General features: G+C 35.5%; 1 protein-coding gene across 3 annotated transcripts in view; it reads left to right on the forward strand.

The window, feature by feature from the left end:
- Positions 1-21,456, forward strand: part of REV3L (REV3 like, DNA directed polymerase zeta catalytic subunit) — a 175,499-nt gene that overhangs the window by 55,736 nt on the left and 98,307 nt on the right. For all 3 annotated transcript variants that reach the window (XM_065911638.1, XM_065911639.1, XM_065911640.1), the window contains 4 exons: positions 3,796-3,985; positions 9,475-9,549; positions 12,954-13,114; positions 18,821-18,920. In XM_065911638.1, coding sequence (XP_065767710.1) covers positions 3,796-3,985; positions 9,475-9,549; positions 12,954-13,114; positions 18,821-18,920 — 526 coding nt within the window. The remainder of the gene's footprint in view (positions 1-3,795; positions 3,986-9,474; positions 9,550-12,953; positions 13,115-18,820; positions 18,921-21,456) is intronic.

Here is a 21,456-nt window from a genome sequence, read left to right on the forward strand (position 1 = left end):
TTACCTGGAAATAGCTAATATCCAGAATCCCAAATCATTTAGTAAGGTTTCGAAGCAGCATGGCTCTTGTTAATTTGAGAAAGACATTCTTAAGAGAATCTTGTGTGGAACTCTTCGGAGTATGGGCTTCCTGGTGGCTCAGAGGTTAAAGCGTCTGCCTGCAATGCAGGAGACCTGGGTTCGATCCTTGGGTCAGGAAGATCCCCTGGAGAAGGAAATGGCAACCTACTCCAGTATTCTTGCCTGGAGAATCCCATGGACAGAGGAGCCTGGTAGGCTACAGTCCACGAAGTCGCAAAGAGTCAAACACGACTGAGCGACTTCACTTTCACTTTTCAGAAATGCCTCAAGACTGAAGTTGAATCTTCCTCTTAACTAGGCCACTGAAGAGATGAAAAAACCTGAGTCTGTAGTACCAGCTACTTCGGCTTCTTTTATGAGGGAGAAGCCACTAATGCTCACTTCACTATTTTAGGGTGTTTCCTCACACATGAATCTAATCCTTAAGGAAGTGAGGGTAGACTAGTTTATCTGAGGGACTGTTCATCTATATGGTCCCACACATTTGTGTGGGATAGAGCTAATGGAAGGAAATAAATAAAAACAATCTGTATCTTGTCAAGATCAAGCAATGCTATAGCAGAGCTACAAATTTTACAGTAATAAAAGACATACTGTTGCCAAAAAGACATTGACTCTCATTCATTTTCACACATTTCTCTTTGTTTTAACTTTTGCGTCTTATTTTATCTTGTTTCTGTGACACTTATTCTGTATTAGAGCTGTTACAGCTCTGCCAAGAATTCCTTATGCTCTTCAGGAGATTGTTCTTGAGAAAGGGTGGTGAGTAAGGCACTGAGCCATCCCTCACTGCTGGAGAACTAGATGGAAGTACATCTGTTTTGATGTAGTGACTACAGCTTTGAGTGGGGCTTCGGATCCTTCAGGGTAGGAAAGTGCAGTAAGCTGGGGACTGTCTAAGTCCTTCTGTAACCTTAGGTGGTGGTGCCTTAGTCATATCTGAGTCCCTCTGTTTTCATAGATATGTTTTTTCAAATATTCTGGGCTTTCACACCATTCCTTCTCCTTAAGGAACTATTTTGTTTTGCTGGAAGCTCTTGCATTCATTTAATAAAATGTCTATTAAGCACATATGTTTTGTGCTGGATCCTGGGGATTTTATGACCATTGAAACACAGCATCAGGTCCCAAAGAGTTTGCAGTCAGATGGGAGAGTCAGATAAAGAAACAGGTGCTAATAGTACAAAATAAAAACTGAGGAATTAAGAATTAAGGAAGCCAGTATTAATTTAAAAAAAAATATTGAACCAGAATGGTTAAATGGAAAGAGCATTGGTTTTAGATTTTGCTGATTGTTTTTTTTTGTTGTTGTTGTTGATCTGTTTTTAAATCCTGATTCAATTACCTAATAGGTATGTTATTTTACTAAAGTTAACCTTTGTGATACTTGCAAGGTTGTTCTAAGTTTTAGAAATAAATGCATGTAAAGCACTTGATGTCCAATGCCTGCTGAATAAATCATTTATGTTTTTTTTCTAAATCATACACCACAAATTTTTATAGTTCCAAAACCTATAAATAGATCATTTCTCTGGCCCCTACTCCACAAGAGATATGAAAAGAGGATATTTTAAATGTCTAAATGAACTTTGTAAACATCCTCCCTATGAGGAAACTATTAGAAATGAAATCTTATAATTATTTCTTTTAAAATGTATCTAAATTTCCATTATTAAGATATTGATTAAAATCAGTGTCTTAAGAGCTTAACAATATTATTTGTAAAATATGCTAGTAATTCTGTAATCATTGGTCTTAGATTTTATTTGTCAACTTAAAAAGGGAATACATTTCTGTCTCCTCACCTCCCTGGAGCACTCTGTGGTTTAGCATGCCAGTTACTTTTAACCAAACTGTGGTTTATATCCAGAAGTTGTAATGGTTATAATCTTTTTTCATGAGATGTTCAAAAAACATTAAAATAGATCATCAGTAAATTGATAAATATATTTTTAAAGACTCATTCATTATTACAACTTGAATTTTTTCTATTTAAAGAATTAAAAGCTGCAGTATTTAGAAAATAGTATCATGCTGCATGGTGACTCAGACAGTTAAGACTCTCTCTGCAATGCTAGGAGATCTGGTTCGATCCCTGGGTCAGGAAGATCCCCTGGAGAAGGAAATGGCAACCCACTCCAGTATTCTTGCTTGGAAAATTCCATGGACAGAGAAGACTGGCGGGTTACAGTCCATGGTGCCACAAAGAATGGGATACTACTGAGCTACTAACACTTTCACTTTCATTGTGTTGTATTTAGAATGAAACAGAATAAAGAATTCACTTTTAAATGAAAGAGTTTTTTTTTATTTCTTTGAAATTAAGTAACATAAAGTTAGAAATTGAAATTGGTCTAACAGCAACACAATTTGTAGTTCTTCGAAAATGTCAAAGTTATTTAGCTCAAATCTGAATACTGCACTGAGGAGGGCACAGATCTTAATCCATTAATGTGACCTTTGCAGTTTTGCTACACTTTATAACTATTCCAGATTTATTTGTTAATTCTGTTACAGCTGTCCCTTAAAAATAAGACAAACATATTATTCACTATAAAAAGTATAAATACAAGATATCAACAGAACATGAAACTCTTTTGTATGTATTTTATGTAAATCGCTCTAAATTATAAATAGGAAATAGTGATCAAACAGAAACTTTTCTGAAGAAAGAAAAAGCCAGGAAACAAGAGTGGGATAAGAGGTGGGGGAGAAGCCTTAGGACAGTGTTGGCAAGGCAGTACAGTGATAGCGACAGAATGAGAAAATGGGTGTGTTCTTCCATCACTGCTGTTTTCCTCTGTGTTTGTATTGGACAAATGACACATGCCCAGGGGGAGCAAGGGACAATGTTCTGAGGACAGGAACCTCTTTTATACAGTCCTGCCGGATTCATGAGAGTAATAGTGCATCTGCTTTTTGTTACTTAACCTTGTCATGGATACGTTACTGTTTCTGTAGCACTTTCTTTAGTGGGTTCTCACTCACTCACATTACCTTCCTTATCATGGCTGTATGGGATTGTTTGTTGGCAAATCAGCACCATTTACCCTTTCTGCACCTTTTTTTTTTTTTCCTTTCTGCACCTTGCCTAATATGATGACTTCCTGGAAAGTATGCATGCTTGTTTTTTTCCCTCTTTGTGTCTTCCCTGTTCCACTTCACCAAATGTGCAATTTAGATATCCAGAAGTCCATTACAGACAATTGATCTGTAGGGATTGTCTTTTGTTTTTGTCTGTTTTGATTTTCTTTTCCTAACAGCAGAATTTCATTTTTGCTCTTCCCAACTACCCCTCTTCATAGCAAAATTCCACCCCCTGGAATGTGAAGATAGACATTAACTGATATATTTAGTAAACTTTCAGTGAATTTTTGTAAGCTTCATAACACTGTGTTATGTGGTATTATAAGGCAGTTTGGTGAAGTACATAAAAGTAGTTAGATTGTGAAGATGAATTATTCCAACATATTTTCACCAAAACTACTATTTAAGTCATACTCTAATGCTTATATTTATAAAATGCTTCCAAATGTTCTGTTGTGAGATATAGTCAATACAGGTGGCTTTAACTATGGGTTAGTTTCTTCAGCCCTTCCCTCAGATAACCTGGGCTGTCATTAGACCATTTAAATGACTTGTATTTTGAGCTTTGTAATGTTAAGGTTTTAAAATGCATCTCCAGTCTAAACTTTACAATGTGTTACATTTTAGGTCAGAAGACATGTCTTCATCTGCATGGCATCTTTCCTTACCTCTATGTGCCATATGATGGTTATGGACAGCAGCCAGAAAGCTATCTGTCTCAGATGGCATTCAGTATCGACAGAGCACTTAATGTGGCTTTAGGCAATCCATCTTCCACTGCGCAGCACGTGTTCAAGGTGTCATTAGTATCGGGAATGTAAGTATATGATAACATCTTTTAAAATTTCTATTTCTTTGTATTTATATTGTTATTCCAGTTAAAAGAAAATATATCCAATTCAGACATACTCTGTTCATTTTTCCCTTAATTTTATCTAATGGAACTGGGATGAAATTTCTTAGTATAACCTTTTAAAATCAACTTTTATTGCAATGAAGCATAAATGGTTAACAGTGATTTTCGTTTTAACTTTTTCCACTTCTCTGCTTCCTAGAACTGTAGAAATTCATCATTTCTACCTTAATGTAGAAATTGATGTAATTCATTCATCAACTACTTACTGAGCACCTTTTATGTGCCAGGCTGTCTTCTTGGTGCTTGGGATATACTGATGAACAAAGCAAAGATCCTTGCCCTTGTGGAAGTTACATTGTAGTAATGCAAAACCAATGGGAAATAACCAGTGAATATAATGTGAAATAAATTTATTGACTTATTACGTGATACTTAGTGCTATACAATAAAATATGTAGAGCAAGATAAGAAGGATCATTAGTGTGGGTTAGAGAAGTAGACTGGTGTCAGTTTTATATAGGGTAATCAGGGAAGGTGTCTTTGACATGGTAAATGACATTTGAGCAAAGACTTGAAGGTGGGGAGTGGGAACAAAATGGAGACCAGGTGACTGGAGCAGAGGGAAAGGAGAGTGGACAAAATGAGATTAGCGAGATACAAGAGGATGGAAATCATGCTGGCCAGTGGATCACCAGAATCAGTTTTATCTGATTTGACACCATGAGAATGCACTATCAGATCTCCAAATACAAGGAACATAATTGAACAATGGCCCCAGCTTCTGCGCTGAAATCCATTTATCATCCCATGTAAGCTGAAGCCATTTTTCATAGGCTTCTCCCACCCAGTGGCTGAGCACAGTAAGAATACTAAGACATGGAGAAGGAAATGGCAACCCACTCCAGTATTCTTGCCTGGAAAAATCCATGGACAGAGGAGTCTGGCGGGCTGAAGTCCATGGGATTACATGACTAAGCATGTGTGCACAAGGGTGGAAGGAGATGGGTTGATAGCAATAAACTGGTAGAACTAAAAAAAAAAAATACTAAGACAGTCCTGTTTGTGGGAGACACTTGGGGAGCCTTTCTGAACTTTCAGTAGACTCACATTGCAGTAGAAGACACTTCCACTCATCTTCCCTCTCTCTCCCCTTCACTTAGATCGGACCTGTATCTAAGTCTGGTGGCTTTCCCACTCTCTCGTGAGGTCTTCCTCATATTCTTTCACAGGTGTTTCCACTGATTTCTTGCTTATTTAGACTTGAACTTCTTGAAAGACTTCAGACTAACACACTTGAGAACTTAGTAAAAATACATTCTTTGCTCTGATCCTAGACCTAATGAATCATATACTCTAGTTGTGGGGCTCAGAAATTTGTGAGTCTTTCTGCTGATTCTGATGCGTATTCAAGCTTGAGAACCATTGAAGTCAGCTGTTCTAAGGCCGTTGGTTTCTGTTCTGAGCTATTACGTGATTTTGAGCAGCCATGATCTAACTTTGAAAGGGTTATTTTAGCCTGTGTAAAGAATAGATTGTAGGACCACAATAGTTGAATAGGGAGAACATTAGGACTCTTGTTTCATTAATATGGGTGAGAAAATATGAATGCTTGAACAAGGGTAGTAGCAGGGATGTAGTGAGAACTGGTCAGCTTCTAGATCTATTCTGAGAGTTGAATCCTCAAGATTTGCTCTCTGATTGAATGAGGCTTGTGAGAAAAATCAAGGATGACTAGCAACTTTGAGTTGGTGCAGATAGAGCAGGCTGGCAGGAAAGTTTGGAGCTCATACTGGAACTTATGAGTTGAATGTATCTCTATGAAATCCATCTTAAATCTGTCTACTTCCACCTGAATCCAGGTTTTCCTCTGGACTACCAGTGTCCTTTTAATTGAATTTTCTTCTTCTGTTCTTATCTCACCCCAGAGCTACAGAAGTACTCTTCTTGTAATGTAAATTGGGTACTTTTAAAATCATTTAAAATCCTTGAGTGGCTTCATATTGTTTATAGAATAAAATTTAAGCTTCTAACCACAGCCTATGTGATCTGACGCCTGCCTGATCTGACACCTATCATCTGCCTAGCTAGACGCCTGTTTCTGTTCCATCCAGAAACACTGGACTTCTTAGTTTCTCTGATATACTGAGCTCTTGCCCACCTTTGTACATGCAATTTGCTTTCCTCGAGTGCTCTACCCTTCTCCAGTACTTCAAATCCTTCACCTCTCCAGAGAACTTTTTTGACTTCCCTTCTTAAAATAGGTTGATGTTTTTGTTTTGTATCTTTAGCCCATTCTTTGTTTCCTTTTGTACTTAACTATTGTTCTTGTTGTAGTCACTAAGTCATATCCTACTCTTTTGTGACCCCATGACTGCAGCCCTCCAGGCTTCTCTGCCCATGGGGTTTTCCAGGCAAGAACACTGGAGTGGGTTGCCATTTCCTTCTCTAGGGAGTACTTACTATAGTTTCCAGTTATTTTAATCTTTTGTTTATTAGTTCTTATGCTTTTCTCGCACCAGCATGTAAGTTTCATGGGAAACTTACTATTTTGGACTTTGTCTGTCCATCATTATATCCCTTACACCTTGTATGGTGTTGAGCACTTAGTAGAGAAGGCTCAATAACTATTTGATAGAATAAATGAATCAGGTGAAAGTTCACACCCATCCTATGATAGCAGCAATTAGGTTAAAGATAATCATCAGCTTTATATTCTACATTTTTTATGTTTAATGATTTCTGAGGACTTTGCTATACATATTCTCATTTCAAAGTTGAATCTCCAAACAACCTAGTGGAACAAATAATGAGTCACCAACCTTTTTGTATTTTTGATGGGCATTTGTTAAAAGCATAGCCATATTTTTAAGAGCAGTTAATAGAAATCTAGAAACCTGGAGGCAAAGATGAGCGATTTAGTCTAATTTGTGACTGCCTCTCTCTTTTTTCTCCTGCTCGGATGCTTTGTTTGTTTTCTTTATGTAGGTCCCCTTCCCCCTTACCATGCGCCGTAGCGTCTGTGAGGCCTTTACTCCTTCAATATTGCGTGTCTACTTAGGGTAGACAGAGTTGCATATAGCTGTCTAATGAAAATTTGTACCAACTTAATTCCAGTCTTCCTAGACTGTGCATTATCCTGAAGCTAGGTTAAGAGAGAGGAAGGAGCATGACCTTAGGCTCATTTCAGGGGTTCCCTGCCACTTAGCTACCATGATTCTAGAAAATAGTCTATAAAAAGATTCTTCGTCTGTCTAAATTAATTAAGTGTTTTAAACTATCATTTTCCTTCTCATTATTATATTAAAAAACTAACTCCAATTATCAGTTGCAACTTTTAAAGTATAAACATACCTACCTTAGACTTAAGTATAAACATATTTACCTTAGACTCTGCTCCATTCTACTTTCTTTCTTCCAGAGAGTCTCCCTGTTGAGAAATTCTTTCGGCAAAATCAAGTAAAGTCAACAGTAGCAAGTAAGGATTGCAGTAGCAAGTAAGGATTCCAGGTTAAATTATACAGAGACTCTCTTGGCTAGAAGAAGCTAAACTCTCTTGAGTTTATAGAATGTCCAGGCTATATTTTGAGGCAGAATACATAGAAAAGCAGAATCCTAGATTTACAAAGAATTGTAGAAATTTGATAGTCTTGTATTCAGCTTTTGAAATTAATAAGATTCTAACTGTAAAAGCCTGAAAATCTTTAGCAAAAACAAGGATAACATGGACCACACCAGTGCAGATTTAACTCTTCATTTCCATTTATCTGGCTAAAAGTGTACCTAACCTCTATATCTTTAGACGAAGAGCTATGTTTATGTGTATGAAAAATACCAAAGCAGGAGGAATAAAGAGTTGAATTTGCTAGTGAAAGAGAATGAGATCATTCATGTATCTTTCACCCTTCATAGCAAGAAAAATGGGGTGAACAGCATCAAACTAGACAGGAAGTGTTTTTTTTTTTTTTTCTTTTTTTTTTGAAGAGGGGGTAAAGGGTCGGGGATAGGGAATGAGGGTCAGTGCAGGCCTTTCAGAGGAGTTGAGTTTAAGCAGAGGCCTGACTGCAGATTGAAAGTAAGCCTTGCAGTGGTTCAGGGCAGAACTTACTTTACAGGCAGAGGAAGTGGCAAGTTACTTGAAAGTGGATCAAATTAGAAGGGTTTGAGATGTTTGGAATGGCTGGAGGAAAAAGGATGAGTGGGTATGAGATAAGATTGGAGTGAGTGGCAAGAATGAGACAAAGACGTTTTAAGACTTTTTCTTTTTAATAGAAATTCCTTTACAGAAAACGTACAGATGATTCTGACCTAAAGGCTTAGAATAGCTTATTTTTTTTAAGTTATTTAAATATGCCTCAAATGACTGTGTTGTCAACTTCTATACTTGAGGGTTACTACACTATCAGACATGGCAGAGAGAAAATGGTATTCTAATGAGGGTAAGTTCTATCTAGTGCCCATCATAAGGGGAAAATACATATTTTTTTTTAATGAAAAGAAACTGAGTTTATCCACCTAAAGATTTAACCAACTACTTATTTATAGACAAACTCTAGATAAATACTTTCTATTTTACCTATAAATTCAGACCTATTTACATATTGTTTCTGGTTATATAATCTTTGAAAATGGTAGTCCGTTTATTAGAGTTTCAGATCTTCCTGAAATAATATAACATGATAGCTCAACTTATTCCTTCTTGCATTGAGGACTTGTTTCTCCTTCTATCATACAGATTTTTGCTTCTCTCTTTCCCCACTGCAGCTGACTGATACCCTGAATTGAACCCAGCCTCAATATAAATAGGTTATTAGTAAGGCCATGATCTTTTCAATCTCTTAAATTGTGTCTGCACAATTTTCACAGTTTCATTTGATTTGGATGTGTGTTTTATACACACACACACACATATGTACATATGTATAACAGGTAAGTTGTCTCTCCTTAGTGAAGTTGTAAAATTAATTTTGATGTTCAAATTAATAATAGAGACAAATAAGGAGAAGAGATACAGATGCAGTTTGTATCCTTTGTCAGTTAAAGAATTTTGTTGATAAAGAGCTTTAGTTTCTGACAGAAAAAAATGGGGGATAGTGTCAGAAGGAAGGTCTGTGTTTCACATGCATGGCCTGAGTAGAGCCACTTTTTAATGGAGCCATGATGGTTGAAATTAAAGTATAAATAGTTTGCTATTCCTTTTTATCCCCAGGTTTTTTAAAGTGGTATCTTTAAACTTTTTAAAAGAAGTAACAAGATTTCGTGTGTTATGAAATATGACATTGTGGTAGGTTTAATTGAAAAGTCTTGGAGGTTTTTTGTTTTGTTTTTTGGGGGGAGGTGGTTGATAATGTTCAATATAAGTAATTAGGCCAGCTAAGTCCAATTAGGGCAATAAGTTGCTTTATTTCATCTCTGATGAAAATAAATCGGAGTATCTATTTCTTGTATTTCAGGCCTTTTTATGGTTATCATGAGAAGGAAAGACATTTTATGAAGATTTATCTTTACAATCCTGCAATGGTGAAAAGGTAAAAAGATAAGTGAAATAAAAATATGAACAACTATCACTTAAGTATTTTAATAATAAAAAGAAAAGCTAGAAGAAAGGCCTGTATAGTTTGTAGCATTATTAAAGAGTCCAAAATGTGTACCTATATGTGTAAAGAGAGAGAGATCCATAGCTTGGACTCTAGGAAGGATATTTTAAGGGTAAGGGACCTTGTTTTATACCCCTTAACTGATTCTTTTCTACCTTAAATTTAGAGAATTTGTAGAAGTTGATAGAGGGATGATTGACTGCCTTGTATAATCCTAGTACCTTGCTAACCAGACCGTATGTTTAATACCAAGAGAAATTTGTTCTTTAGTTTCAAAGCAAGGAGAAATGTGTGAGAGTGAGGCCATTGTGGGAGAGCTTTCTACTGTGAAAGCTTTCTACTTAACCCCTTTTCAGTACTTTTTTTTTTCCTGATGAGATAGGTGATGATATTAACATTTTTCCATATTGTTTAATGAAATATATTACCATTTAGAAGATTTATATAACTTAGTGAATGTATATTTTCCAAATGACGAGGGCAAGACATTAGAAAATTATACATGGGTAGAAATAAAGTGTTAGGTAGATCAGTAGATTTTAATGTAACAGAGTACAAAAAGTTCATTGGTATGGTTTCCACATTGTTGCTAAACTTTAAGAAACCACCATCCCCATTGCATGTCCATGTAATAATAACAAAGATCAACATTTACCTGAAAAGGCTATTCAGGTAATTTTCCTGTTTTCAATTATGATCTGTGTAAGGCTGGTTTTTCTTTGTATATTTCAATGAAACAGTATTTCAGAATAGATTGAGCTGAAGCAGACATGAGAATCCAGCTGTCTTCTATTAAAACAGATTTGCAAAGATGTAAAATAATTCCTTTTTCTCACTGAATTGTTTTTGTTTTGAAAAATACAGATTTTTTAAATAAAGCAATGTTATTTATGTTAATGTATCTTGGGTTTATTGCTATTTTTAAATTAGTAAATGAGTCTCTTAAAATTTTCTGTTTTAACTTGATTTGGTAATTATCAATAGATACAAACCACATAAACAAAAGCTTTTTGATGCTAGCAGTAATTTTTAAGAATGAAAAGGAGTCCTAGGGCTAAAAAACTTGAGAACCATTGGAATAAAGCGCTCTTAAATTTCTGTCAGAGATTCTTAAAATCTATTCACAGCTGTTCTCTACTTCTCACTGCCTATTAGGGCAGAAGAGATTTACCCCTACCTTTAAAGCTCACGATCCACTCCCTTTGACCCTTTCCTTTCATCTATCAGTTATCCCCTCTCCCTTTCCACACCATTTAAACAATAGTAAGAGTTAACTTTACACATGCACACATTCACACTCAGAGTTGTTCATACTCCCAGCTGCTCTCCTGGAGGAATTTAGCTACACTTTGTGTGTCCAGTATCTTACCTCCCATTTGCTGTTTAACTCAGCTCCAGTTCTGCTCGCCAGTTTAGCCATTCCACTCAAATTGCCTGCCTTAATCAACGACCTCAATCTTGTTAAATCCAGTTAACACCTCTTACCTTTTGACCTCATGTCCATCAGTGCTCACACTACCTTAAAGTAAGGTTACTTTGGTGTAAACGTTTTTCTAGTTTTCCTCATACCTGTCTGGTCATTCATATTTATATCATTTTGTCGGTTCCTCTTTTAACATATATGTGGTTGGTCCTTGGACTTTTGTCTTAGGCATTTATCTTTTTCTCTATATATGTTCCCCTCACTTTACAGTCTTATATACTGCCATGGTTTTTGTTTTAATCCAGATGCATTTGGCTTCCAAATGTATATCAATGGCTTAAATTTTCCTTCAGAGCTCCTGATCAGTGTATCAGACCATCTACTGGATAAATAGAATAGCACTATAGTTAAGAGGGCTTAAGTCAGAAAAAATTGGAGTTGAATTTTAGCTCTTCCACTTTTTAATTTGTATGTCTTTGGGTAAGTTTTTGATCTAAGACTCAACTTCCTTGTTTATAAAATGGAGATAATAGTAGTTACCATAGTTTTGTAATATTACTTGAGATTAAGCATTTAGAGCACCTAAGTTTAGACAACAATTGTGCCTAATACACAGTACCTCAAAATATGTTTGCTGTCTCTCATCTATTAATAAAATTATCCTTAACCTCATCTTTATTACTCATTTCTAATATTTTCATAGAAATCTACCTGAACATTCCAGTATACCTCCAGTTTGTCTAAAACCAGTCAATTCCAGTTTGTTTAAAACCAAATTTGTCTTTATTCCTTCTCCAAATAAAAATCCACAAATAAACCTATTTTCTTCCAATCCGTTCTGTTTCAATAAATGCAGCACCACCAACTTGCTGCTTAACCTAGGTATTATCCTCAACTTATATTCTATCTCACCCTCCGCATCTAATTAGTCATCAAGGCCTGACCATTTTACTCCTCATATGCTTCCTGAATCACTACATTTCCTTGATCCTTGTTAAAGCTGCCATCATCTTCCTTTTTTCACAGTACCCTCTCACTTTCTGTCTCTAGTGTTCTGCTTTCTTTAGCTAACCTGGTCATTTCAATTTTCTTGCTGTCTTCACTTGACAGGCAAATTCTACTACCTCTTCAAATATGTTAGTAGGCTCTGCGTGATCTGACTTCTCATTACCTCTCTACTCTCCCACCACCACCACCATAGCCTCTGTCACTAAGCCTCACTCAGTGTTTTTAGTTCCTGAGTAACCATGTTTTCTTGTGACCCTTTACATGTGCAGTTTTATTTGGATGAAATGGTCCTTCTCGTCTGAGAAATAGTATTTCTAGTTCATTGTTCTGCTTAGAGACTTCTCTCCAAGAATGCTATGCAGAAACTGCAGTCTGTTTATTGTCCCTTCTAGATGTTTTATATACTCCCCCTGCATAGCACTTTATGTTATTTATAATTGCCTATTGTTTGTACCCCCCAATATGAAGGGGGTACAAATTACTCAGAGAAGAAAAATACCAAAAGTGGTAACATCTCTGTGTGGTGGATTGAGTCATTTGTCCTCTTTTTAGAATTACTGTATAATCTTTTCAAAATTTTTTTCTGGATTTTTAAAAGAAAAATATATCTTAAAAGCCTTTTTTCGGACATGTTAGCTTTTTCAGTATAGTTAGCATTAAATTGGTTTTAGAAGTCAAAATGTTCTTCATTTAAGACATTCTTTCTCATTTTCTTTCAGAGCTTACAGCTTCCTTTAAAACTTGATTTAAACTTTCAGTTGCCAAAATAAATTTTGAGTAAAGTTGAAATGAAAATTTTGTGTGGTAGAGTAATATGTTTTATTCTCTATATTTGTATAACCATTATTTCACTTAACATTTTAGGAAACATAATTTTATGGTATAACTTTTTTTTCAAATTTAGGATATGTGAACTTTTGCAAAGTGGAGCCATAATGAATAAGTTTTATCAGCCTCATGAAGCGCATATTCCCTACCTCCTGCAGCTCTTCATTGACTACAATCTGTATGGGATGAATTTAATAAATCTGGCTGCTGTCAAGTTCCGAAAAGCAAGGAGGAAAAGTAAGGTTAATTTCACGAGTTCAAATTAAAGCTTTGAAACAAGTATTATGTAATTGATGATTTATAAAATAATGTGTACTTAAAAGTAAGTGCTGAGTGGATAAGGAATAGAAGGAAATATGCAAAAATATCTTAGACTTTATCAGGAAAAGAATCTCAATATTTTTTGGTAATACCTTTATTCCTTACAATTCTCTTGTTTAAAATGGACAGCTCTGGTTTTTAATATATTCAGAGTTGTGCATCCATCACCACAGTCAAATTTAGAACATTTTCCAGCACCTCTAAAGGAAGCCATTATAGTCTTTAGCAATCTCCTGCAGTCCTCCCATGCCTTCACCTCTTAGCAACGGTTAATCTCCCTTCTGTCTCTATGTCTGCACATTCTGAACATCTCATTTAAATGGAATCATATGTTGGTTTCACTTAGCCTGATGTTTTCAGGGTTCATCCATGTCATAGCATGTATCAGTATTTCATTCCTTTTTACGACCAGCTCATACTCTGTTGTGTGAATATACTACATTGTTTACTGATTTATCAATGATAGACACCTGGGGTTCCTTCTTTTGGCTATTATGAACAATGCTGCTATGAACGTTAATGTACAAATATTCATATAGCCATATGTTTTCATTTCTCTTGGGCATATACCTAGGAATAGAATTTCTGGTTAAAATAGTCTAGCATCTTTTGCATTTTATTCTAATAGGCTGGATTCCTTCTCTTCTACTTAAGATAAAGTAAAACCAGCATTTTTCCTGCAATTCTGTTGTCCTTTCTGTTATGATTTTTCTCTTTTCTTTCATTGCCAAACTTTTAAAACCAAAAGTTCGCATTTTTTTCTCTTGTTGTTTACCAGCTGTTCTTTTTTGGCTAACTCCTTGCACTTCTTCTGCCATACCCAAGCTGTGCTCTGAAAAATAACCAGGGAGGATTTTTTCCCTCGGAATGATGGGTTAGGTTAATAGGATCAACCTTCTCACAAAAACCAATTTAAGAGCTAGGTAAGGTTTTTTGTTTTTGTTTTTTTATCTTAAATGTATCACAAAGATTGTAAACAGTAAAGAAGTACTGGCCAAAAGAGGAACTAGAGTGCTGAAAACAGCCTTTGTCCTGAGGGGTTTTGCTAATGCATGCTGCCTCCATTGAGACAGCCTTACTAGGTGAGGGAACTAGAAACGGCAATTCAGGACCTGCTGGATAGGTTGGAATCCTCCACAGAGGGAGGTAGGGTTTCAAAAGAGATATGCCCAAAGTAGCAAGTGGAACCACTTTGAGAAGTTTCAGCCCAGTTCGAGTCTCCTGGGACTAAAAAAGACTGCCAAATCTAGAACTTTGCCTTAGGTGGTGAAATCATTGGATACCCATGAATAAGAATGAGAGCCCAGGACTTTCCTGGCGGTACAGTGGCTAGGAATCCACCTTCCGGCGCAGGGAACACAGGTTTAACCCCTGGCCCAGGAAGATTCTACATACCACGGAGCAGCTAGACCTGCGAGTCACAGCTGCTGAAGCCCACACGCCCTAGGGCCTGTGCTCTGCAACAAGAGAAACCACTGCAATGAGAAGCCCATGCACCACAATGAAGAGTAGCCCTCACTCACTGCAACTAGAGAAAGCTGGCACAGCAAAGAAGACCCAAGGCAATGAAAAGGAAATAAAAAACCAGACGAACAGATAATAAAAAAATAATAATAAGAGAGCTCAGACACATTCCACACCCTGTGTAAAAATTAACTCAAAATGGATCACAGACTTAAATGTAAGATTATCAGACTTCTAGAAGAAAACAATGAGAAAATCTGCCTAACAAGTTGATTTTGTCAAAGTTAAAAACTTTCTATAAAAAGTAATATTAGAAAAATGAAAAGGTAAGTCACAGACTGGAAGAGAATATTTTCAAATTATACATCTGATAAAATACTTATATCTAGGATATATAAAGCGTTAATCACTCAGTAGTGTCCAACTCTGCAACCCCATGGACTGTAGCCCACAGGGCTTCTCTGTCCATTGGGATTCTCCAGGCACGAATACTGGAGTGGGTTGACATTTCCTTCTCCAAGAATATATAAAGAGCTCTTAAAACTCAGTAATAGGAAAGCAAACAGCCCCATTAAAAATGGCCAAAAGACGTGAACAGAAATTTCAACAAAGAGGATACAAGGATGGCAAATGTAGGAAAAGATGATTCTCAGCATTCTATATCATTAAGGGAAATACATATTAAAAGCACAGAGGACTACCATTACACATTATTAGAATGGATAATATCCAAAAAACTAGCAGTAAACAAATGCTGATAAGAATGGGAACCTCAGCTCTCACTCATTGCTTGTGGGAAGGCAAAATAGTGCAGTCACTTTGGAAGACAGTTTGCCCGTTTCTTGTAATGTAAAATACAGACTTACTATAGGACCGAGCAATTATACTTCTGTATGTTTCCCCAGTGATTTAAAACTTAAGTCTACCCAAATGTTATGTGGCAGCCTGGATGGGAGGGGAGTTGGGGGAGAATGGATGCAGTATATGTATGGCTGAGTCCCTTCAGTGTTCACCTGAAACTGTCAACATTGTTTGTCAACTGGCTGTACCCCAATGCAGAGAGGAAAACAACCTGTGTCCACCCAAAAACCTGTATGCAGATGTTTATAATGGCTTTATTTCATAATTGTTAAAAATCTAAAGTAATCAAGATGTCCACTCAGTGGGGGCCTTGGATAAACAGTTATATACCAGTACAGTGGAATACTGTTTATCAGTGGCACACATCATGATATTGATTCCTATAGCATTGATGAAAGTTGAATTCATTTACTAAGTGAAAGCCAGACCTGAAGACTACAAGTTGTATGTGCATATGTGTTAGTCACTTAGTTGTGTCTGACTCTTTTGTGACCTTATGGACTGTAGCCCACCAGGCTCCTCTGTGCATGGAATTCTCCAGGCAAGAATACTGGAATGGGTTACCATTACCCTCTCCAGGGGATCTTCCTGACACGGGGATCGAACCTGGGTCTCCTCCATTGCAGACAGCTTTTACCATCTGAGCAACCAGGGACATATACAAATTGTATGATTTTATTCATGTAACATTCTGGTAAAGGTGAAACTACAGAAATGGAAAGTATATTAGTGGTTGCCAAGAATTGGAGAAGAATAGAATATTGATTACAAAACAAATACATAGGGGAACTTTTTGCATGAATTATTCTGCATGTTACTTGCATGGTGGTGTGATTTTCTACATTCATCAAATCCGTAAAAATATACCCTAACCAAGTATTGATGGTCAACAGCCCCAGTCATTGGATATAGTGTTATTTGAATATCGTGTCCCCACCTTTACGATGTGATCATCATGGTATTCTTCATAAAAATACCTCATTGTGGTATTCTTCACAAAAACTCATAATGACAATCTAGTCATAAGAAAAACATTGACAAACCTGGATTGGAGGACATTCTGTAGGTTACCTAGCCAGTAATTGTGACTGTTGAGGTCATGAAAAATGAGGAAAGACTGAGAAATAGAGCAGAGGAGACTAGGAACACATGATAACTAACTGCAGTGAGGTATCCTATTTTAGATCCCTGAAATAGAAAATGGACAGTAGTGGGTAAACTGGTGAAATTTAAATAAAGTACATAGTAGTTAATAAGAATGTACCTGTGTCAGTTTCTTTGACAGATGTACTGTGGTAACATAAAATGTTAACAGTGGGAAGGATGTGATAAGCAGTATTCAGAAACCATACTATCCTTGTAATGTTTCTGTATCTAAAATTCTTCCAAAGTATAAAGGTTATTGGGGGAACAACAGGTTGGTTATCAGTGTCAAATATAGCTGGGAGTACAAGAAGGATTGAGGAATGGAGAATGTTTTATTAGAGAATGTACAGGAGGTATTTATAGGAAAAGGATGTCCTTTTTACAAAAGTTTGTTTGAAAAGGCATGAGAAGAGTCTTAATTAGCAAATATATATAAGCCATTTACTTTAGTTATAAAAGTTAGATGAGTATTGGAAGGTACAACTGGAAGGCAGAAATTTATGAAATTTCTTTGGGGAAAATTAAAAGAGAAATTTCAAGTATGATGAGATAAAATTTGTGTTTTAATTTATCATTACTAAATAAACCTTCAGGTTTTTGTTTTGTTCAAAAAAAATAGATTAAAGATTATACTGAAATGGAAAGAGTAGGTGACTTATTTTTTGTATTACATTTTATCATGTTATCTCAGATATATAATTAAATGGGCAATAAACTTATTATAAATATATATGCATAACTTAATATTTTTAATCTTGTAAAACAAGATAATGTAATCTATAATGTAGTCTTGTGAAAGTAAATTTAAAAGTGAAAAATATTTAGAAATTTTAGTATTATGTATGCATATACCATTTTGTGTTAGTTATATACTCAGTTGTCAAATGAAATGGAAATATTATTAAAGTGAAGTATATAGAAGTACTTACTTAGACTAAATATTTTTTAGATCAGAGGCATTTTTTACTATTCTCCATAGTGACTTTATATTACATTTTTAACATCCAGAGTTGAAAGGAATGACAAATATATTTATAAAATAAAATAATACAAAAAATGGAGATAAAGTGTGAATTTTAATACTGTGATAGGTAACTTGGTAATTAGTAAACATGTAGATTATTCATCCATGTAAATTTATTAGAAAATAATTGTTTTGTAATTTACAACTTAAAAAGTATTTCATATAAATATTCTTGTCACATAACACCAAAGCCTTCAAAAACTTCTGAAGGTAGATAGAACCACTTATATGGTTTGATACATGTTTTGTTAAAGTAGCAAAGGTGGTAAGTCTAATTAATTACATAATTTTGTGATCAAGCTCACCAAATAAGTATTAAATTTAGTTGAAGAGGTTTGCAAATTTAGTGTCTTTCTTACACATTATTGTTAATCAGATATCCTCCAATATAAAATGAGAAGTTAAAAAAATGCTTTATGTTGGGATTCTTTCTTTGGCACTCATTCAAGCTTTGTTTATCTGAAAATTTAAATTCCTCGTAAGAGATCACAAAAAGATTGCCAACATTTAGAGACCATTTCCAAAGCATGGCCCCTGGACTCTCTTTATGCATCTGGGATAACTAAGCAGAAGTGTAGTTCTCTCCAGCTACTGGTCAAATTATATTTGCATTTGCCCCAGCTTTCCATTCGCTGTTACTGCCATTACTTTTGGAATGCATTGTGTTGTTTTCTTTTTATTCAAGGATTAGTATTAAAGTATGTTTTGAATTTTATCTGGAATCTGGTTTCTACTAGAATTTTAGTTGAGGCTCATACAGAATACCCTCGGAATTTAGATTAAAGTCTACAAAAATTCTTAGTTTTTTTTTTAAATGAAGTTTTAAGCACACCTATCGCTATAGTGTGTTTAAATGTATCCTACTTTTATTCTAGTATGAGAGTATTAAAAAAAAAATATTGTGACCATTTCTCTTCCATATCCATATATTGCAGATACTCCCCCCTCCCTCCCTGCCTCCATTTGGAATCCTTATTCTCCACTGTGCAAATGCCTTCCAGTATGTTTATGAATTTTTAGGATACAGTTTTAGGAACTAGTCATGTGGGTTGTATACTAATTTACCTAAAGAGTAACTATATGCACATTGAAAATGGAACTTAACCCTTGTGCCTTTTTATTTCTAGGTGATCCATCGCATCCAACTGGGTCTTGCAAGGATCGGCTACCAGGAAAAAATTCCCTTACTGCTACTTTATTTCGGTGGGAAGAAGGCGAAATACCAAGGTTAGTTAATGTTGTAAAGGAAAAGAAAACTTATGTACATAAGTCCTACTCTATTTAGAAATCAGTGGTTAGCCTAATTTATTTTATAATTGTTTCTTTGTAAGTTTATCCAAAATGCAAATCTCAACATTAGTATGTTACATGGATCATAGATTTCAAAAATAAACTATGAAAATAGGTTAAAAATATACCTAGTTATTACCTAATTAATAAAAAGAATCTGAATATAAGTTTTTATACTTCTTTCCAACATCTATCTTGTTTGTACATTCTAAATTGACAACCTACAACTTGTCAAGTGGGCTTCCCTGGTGTCTCAGAGAGTAGAGAATCCACCTGCAATGCAGGAGACCCGGGTTTGATCCCTGGGTCAGGTAGATCCCCTGGAGAAGGGAATGACTACGCACTCCAGTATTCTTGTGTGGAGAATCCCATGGACAGTGGAGTCTGGCTGCCTGCAGTCCATGAGGTAGCAAAAAGTCAGACATGACTGAGTGACTAAGCACACACACACACAACTTGTCAAGTAAAAATCATACAGTGAAAAAGCAATTTAAAACCTAAATAGCAGGACTTCCTTGGTTGTCCAGTGATAAAGACCTCCACTGCAGGGGGTTTCCATTCCTGGTCAGGGAACTAAGATCCCATATGTTACATAGCCCAGGAAATAAATATTTAAATCAACAGGTAAACCGATCAATCCTAAATGGAAAATATTTTTAATAAAAATAACTCCTAAATTTTTCTGAATATTTGTGAGAAAAAAAAGTAGGTTACTGTAGTGTACATGAATAATACAATTTGTCATTTCTTTTGACTGTTTAGTATTTATTAGACTCTTGGAGAAGGTAAGATATTCGAAAGGCTTAGATTTCCCTATTATAAAGTAGATATATAATCAGTACCTGTCAAAATTATCATAATATCTTAATCTACATAAAAGTAGAGGATTTTTGTTTTATACCAAAAAGTTGTTGCCCAAGCTTTCCTGATTCTTTTGTTGATCATTTGGGCATTGATGGGGTGGTGTGGTATCCTCTTTTTTACTACATATATGTCACCTGATAAGTTTTAAACTTTTTTTTTTTTTTAATGAAGGATGCAAAGTAGTAGTCAGTTAAATGACTTTTTTTATTTCATGATAAAATGTGAATTTATTAATCAGTTGAAGATAAGCTGTCATAAGAATATTTGTTTAGAGCTTAATTTATACAGTTTAAATTACTAATATGTTCTTCACAGAATTTCCATATTATAGAATTACTTTGGCTTTTTAAGACCTAACATTAAGACTCTCATTAAATAACGATAGAAGTATGTTGATTTATGACCAATATTATGCCAGAATGAGACTTCAAAGACTTCCAAGTGGACAGTGACTTGTCTTAACCTCTGGATTCAGTTAGCAAATGTCAGGACTTTTTGGTAAAGTCATACACATATACATACATATGTACTTCTAGGGTCCTCAGATACAGCAGAATTGTTTTTATAATTGTGTTGAAATGGTATTAATTTTCGAGAGAGTGTTATTTAATGCTTCAAATTCAAGTTCTAATTAGTCCAGAACAAAGTGACTGACAAGCTGTTTTCTGGCTTGTTTTTGTGCCTGTGGTATAGTTCCTCTATCTCTCTAAAATTGGAACAAATAAGCTTAACCCAAGGATTTGACCTACTCACTAGATCCTTAGTTTTTCAAAGTTCTATATTTAGGAAGTTGTTTTTTGCATGATCAACTCAAATCAAGGTTTATTTGTATTGTAAGCCTTTTTCAGCAAGCATCTTTCTGGTTAGGTCGTAAGACTATATAGTAAAGCTTCACTGGTTAGGAGTTAGTTTAAAGAACTGTATGTATAATGAAAAGTTTGAATTATTACTTTTAAAAGCATAGATGAGCTTCCCTATTGGCTCGGTGGTAAAGAATCTGCCTGCTGGTGCAAGAGACACAGGTTCGATCCCTGGGTTAGAAAGATCCCCTGGAGAAGGAAGTGACAACCCATTCTAGTTCTTGCCCGGAAAATCCCATGGACAGAGGAACGTGGTGAGCTGTAGTCCATGGGGTCACAGAGAGTTGGAAATTACTGAGCACAGTACGGTACAGAGCAAAGATATGAAATGGCAAGCTAGTGAAACTAGACAAGGTATTCAGAACTAGAATTTATAATAAATGTAGGTTGGCTATATATTTTTGTCCCATACTTTTAGGCTTCTTGTGTTAAACATGAAAATCTTATCATTTCGTCAAATACAAATAATGAAACATTATATAAAAATTTTTGCCAAATCAGTATTCTTAAATTTTATTAGTATCATTTTTACCCCCCTGTGAGCACCTTCCTCTGGGTACCTTTTTTTAGAATCTTCTGATCCATAGTCAGACGCGTTATCCATTGCACCACTGGCCCCTTATGGGTACCTTTTTTTAACCCCAAGTGTTTTCTATTCCTTCACAAACATTATTTCAAGGGATGAAACAAATAGCAACAAACTCAATGAGATGAGAGTACTGAGTTTGCAAGTCTACTAACCTTACCTG

The sequence above is a fragment of the Muntiacus reevesi genome, chromosome 19 (genome assembly GCF_963930625.1).
Source record: "Muntiacus reevesi chromosome 19, mMunRee1.1, whole genome shotgun sequence".
Classification (NCBI taxonomy): domain Eukaryota; kingdom Metazoa; phylum Chordata; class Mammalia; order Artiodactyla; family Cervidae; genus Muntiacus; species Muntiacus reevesi.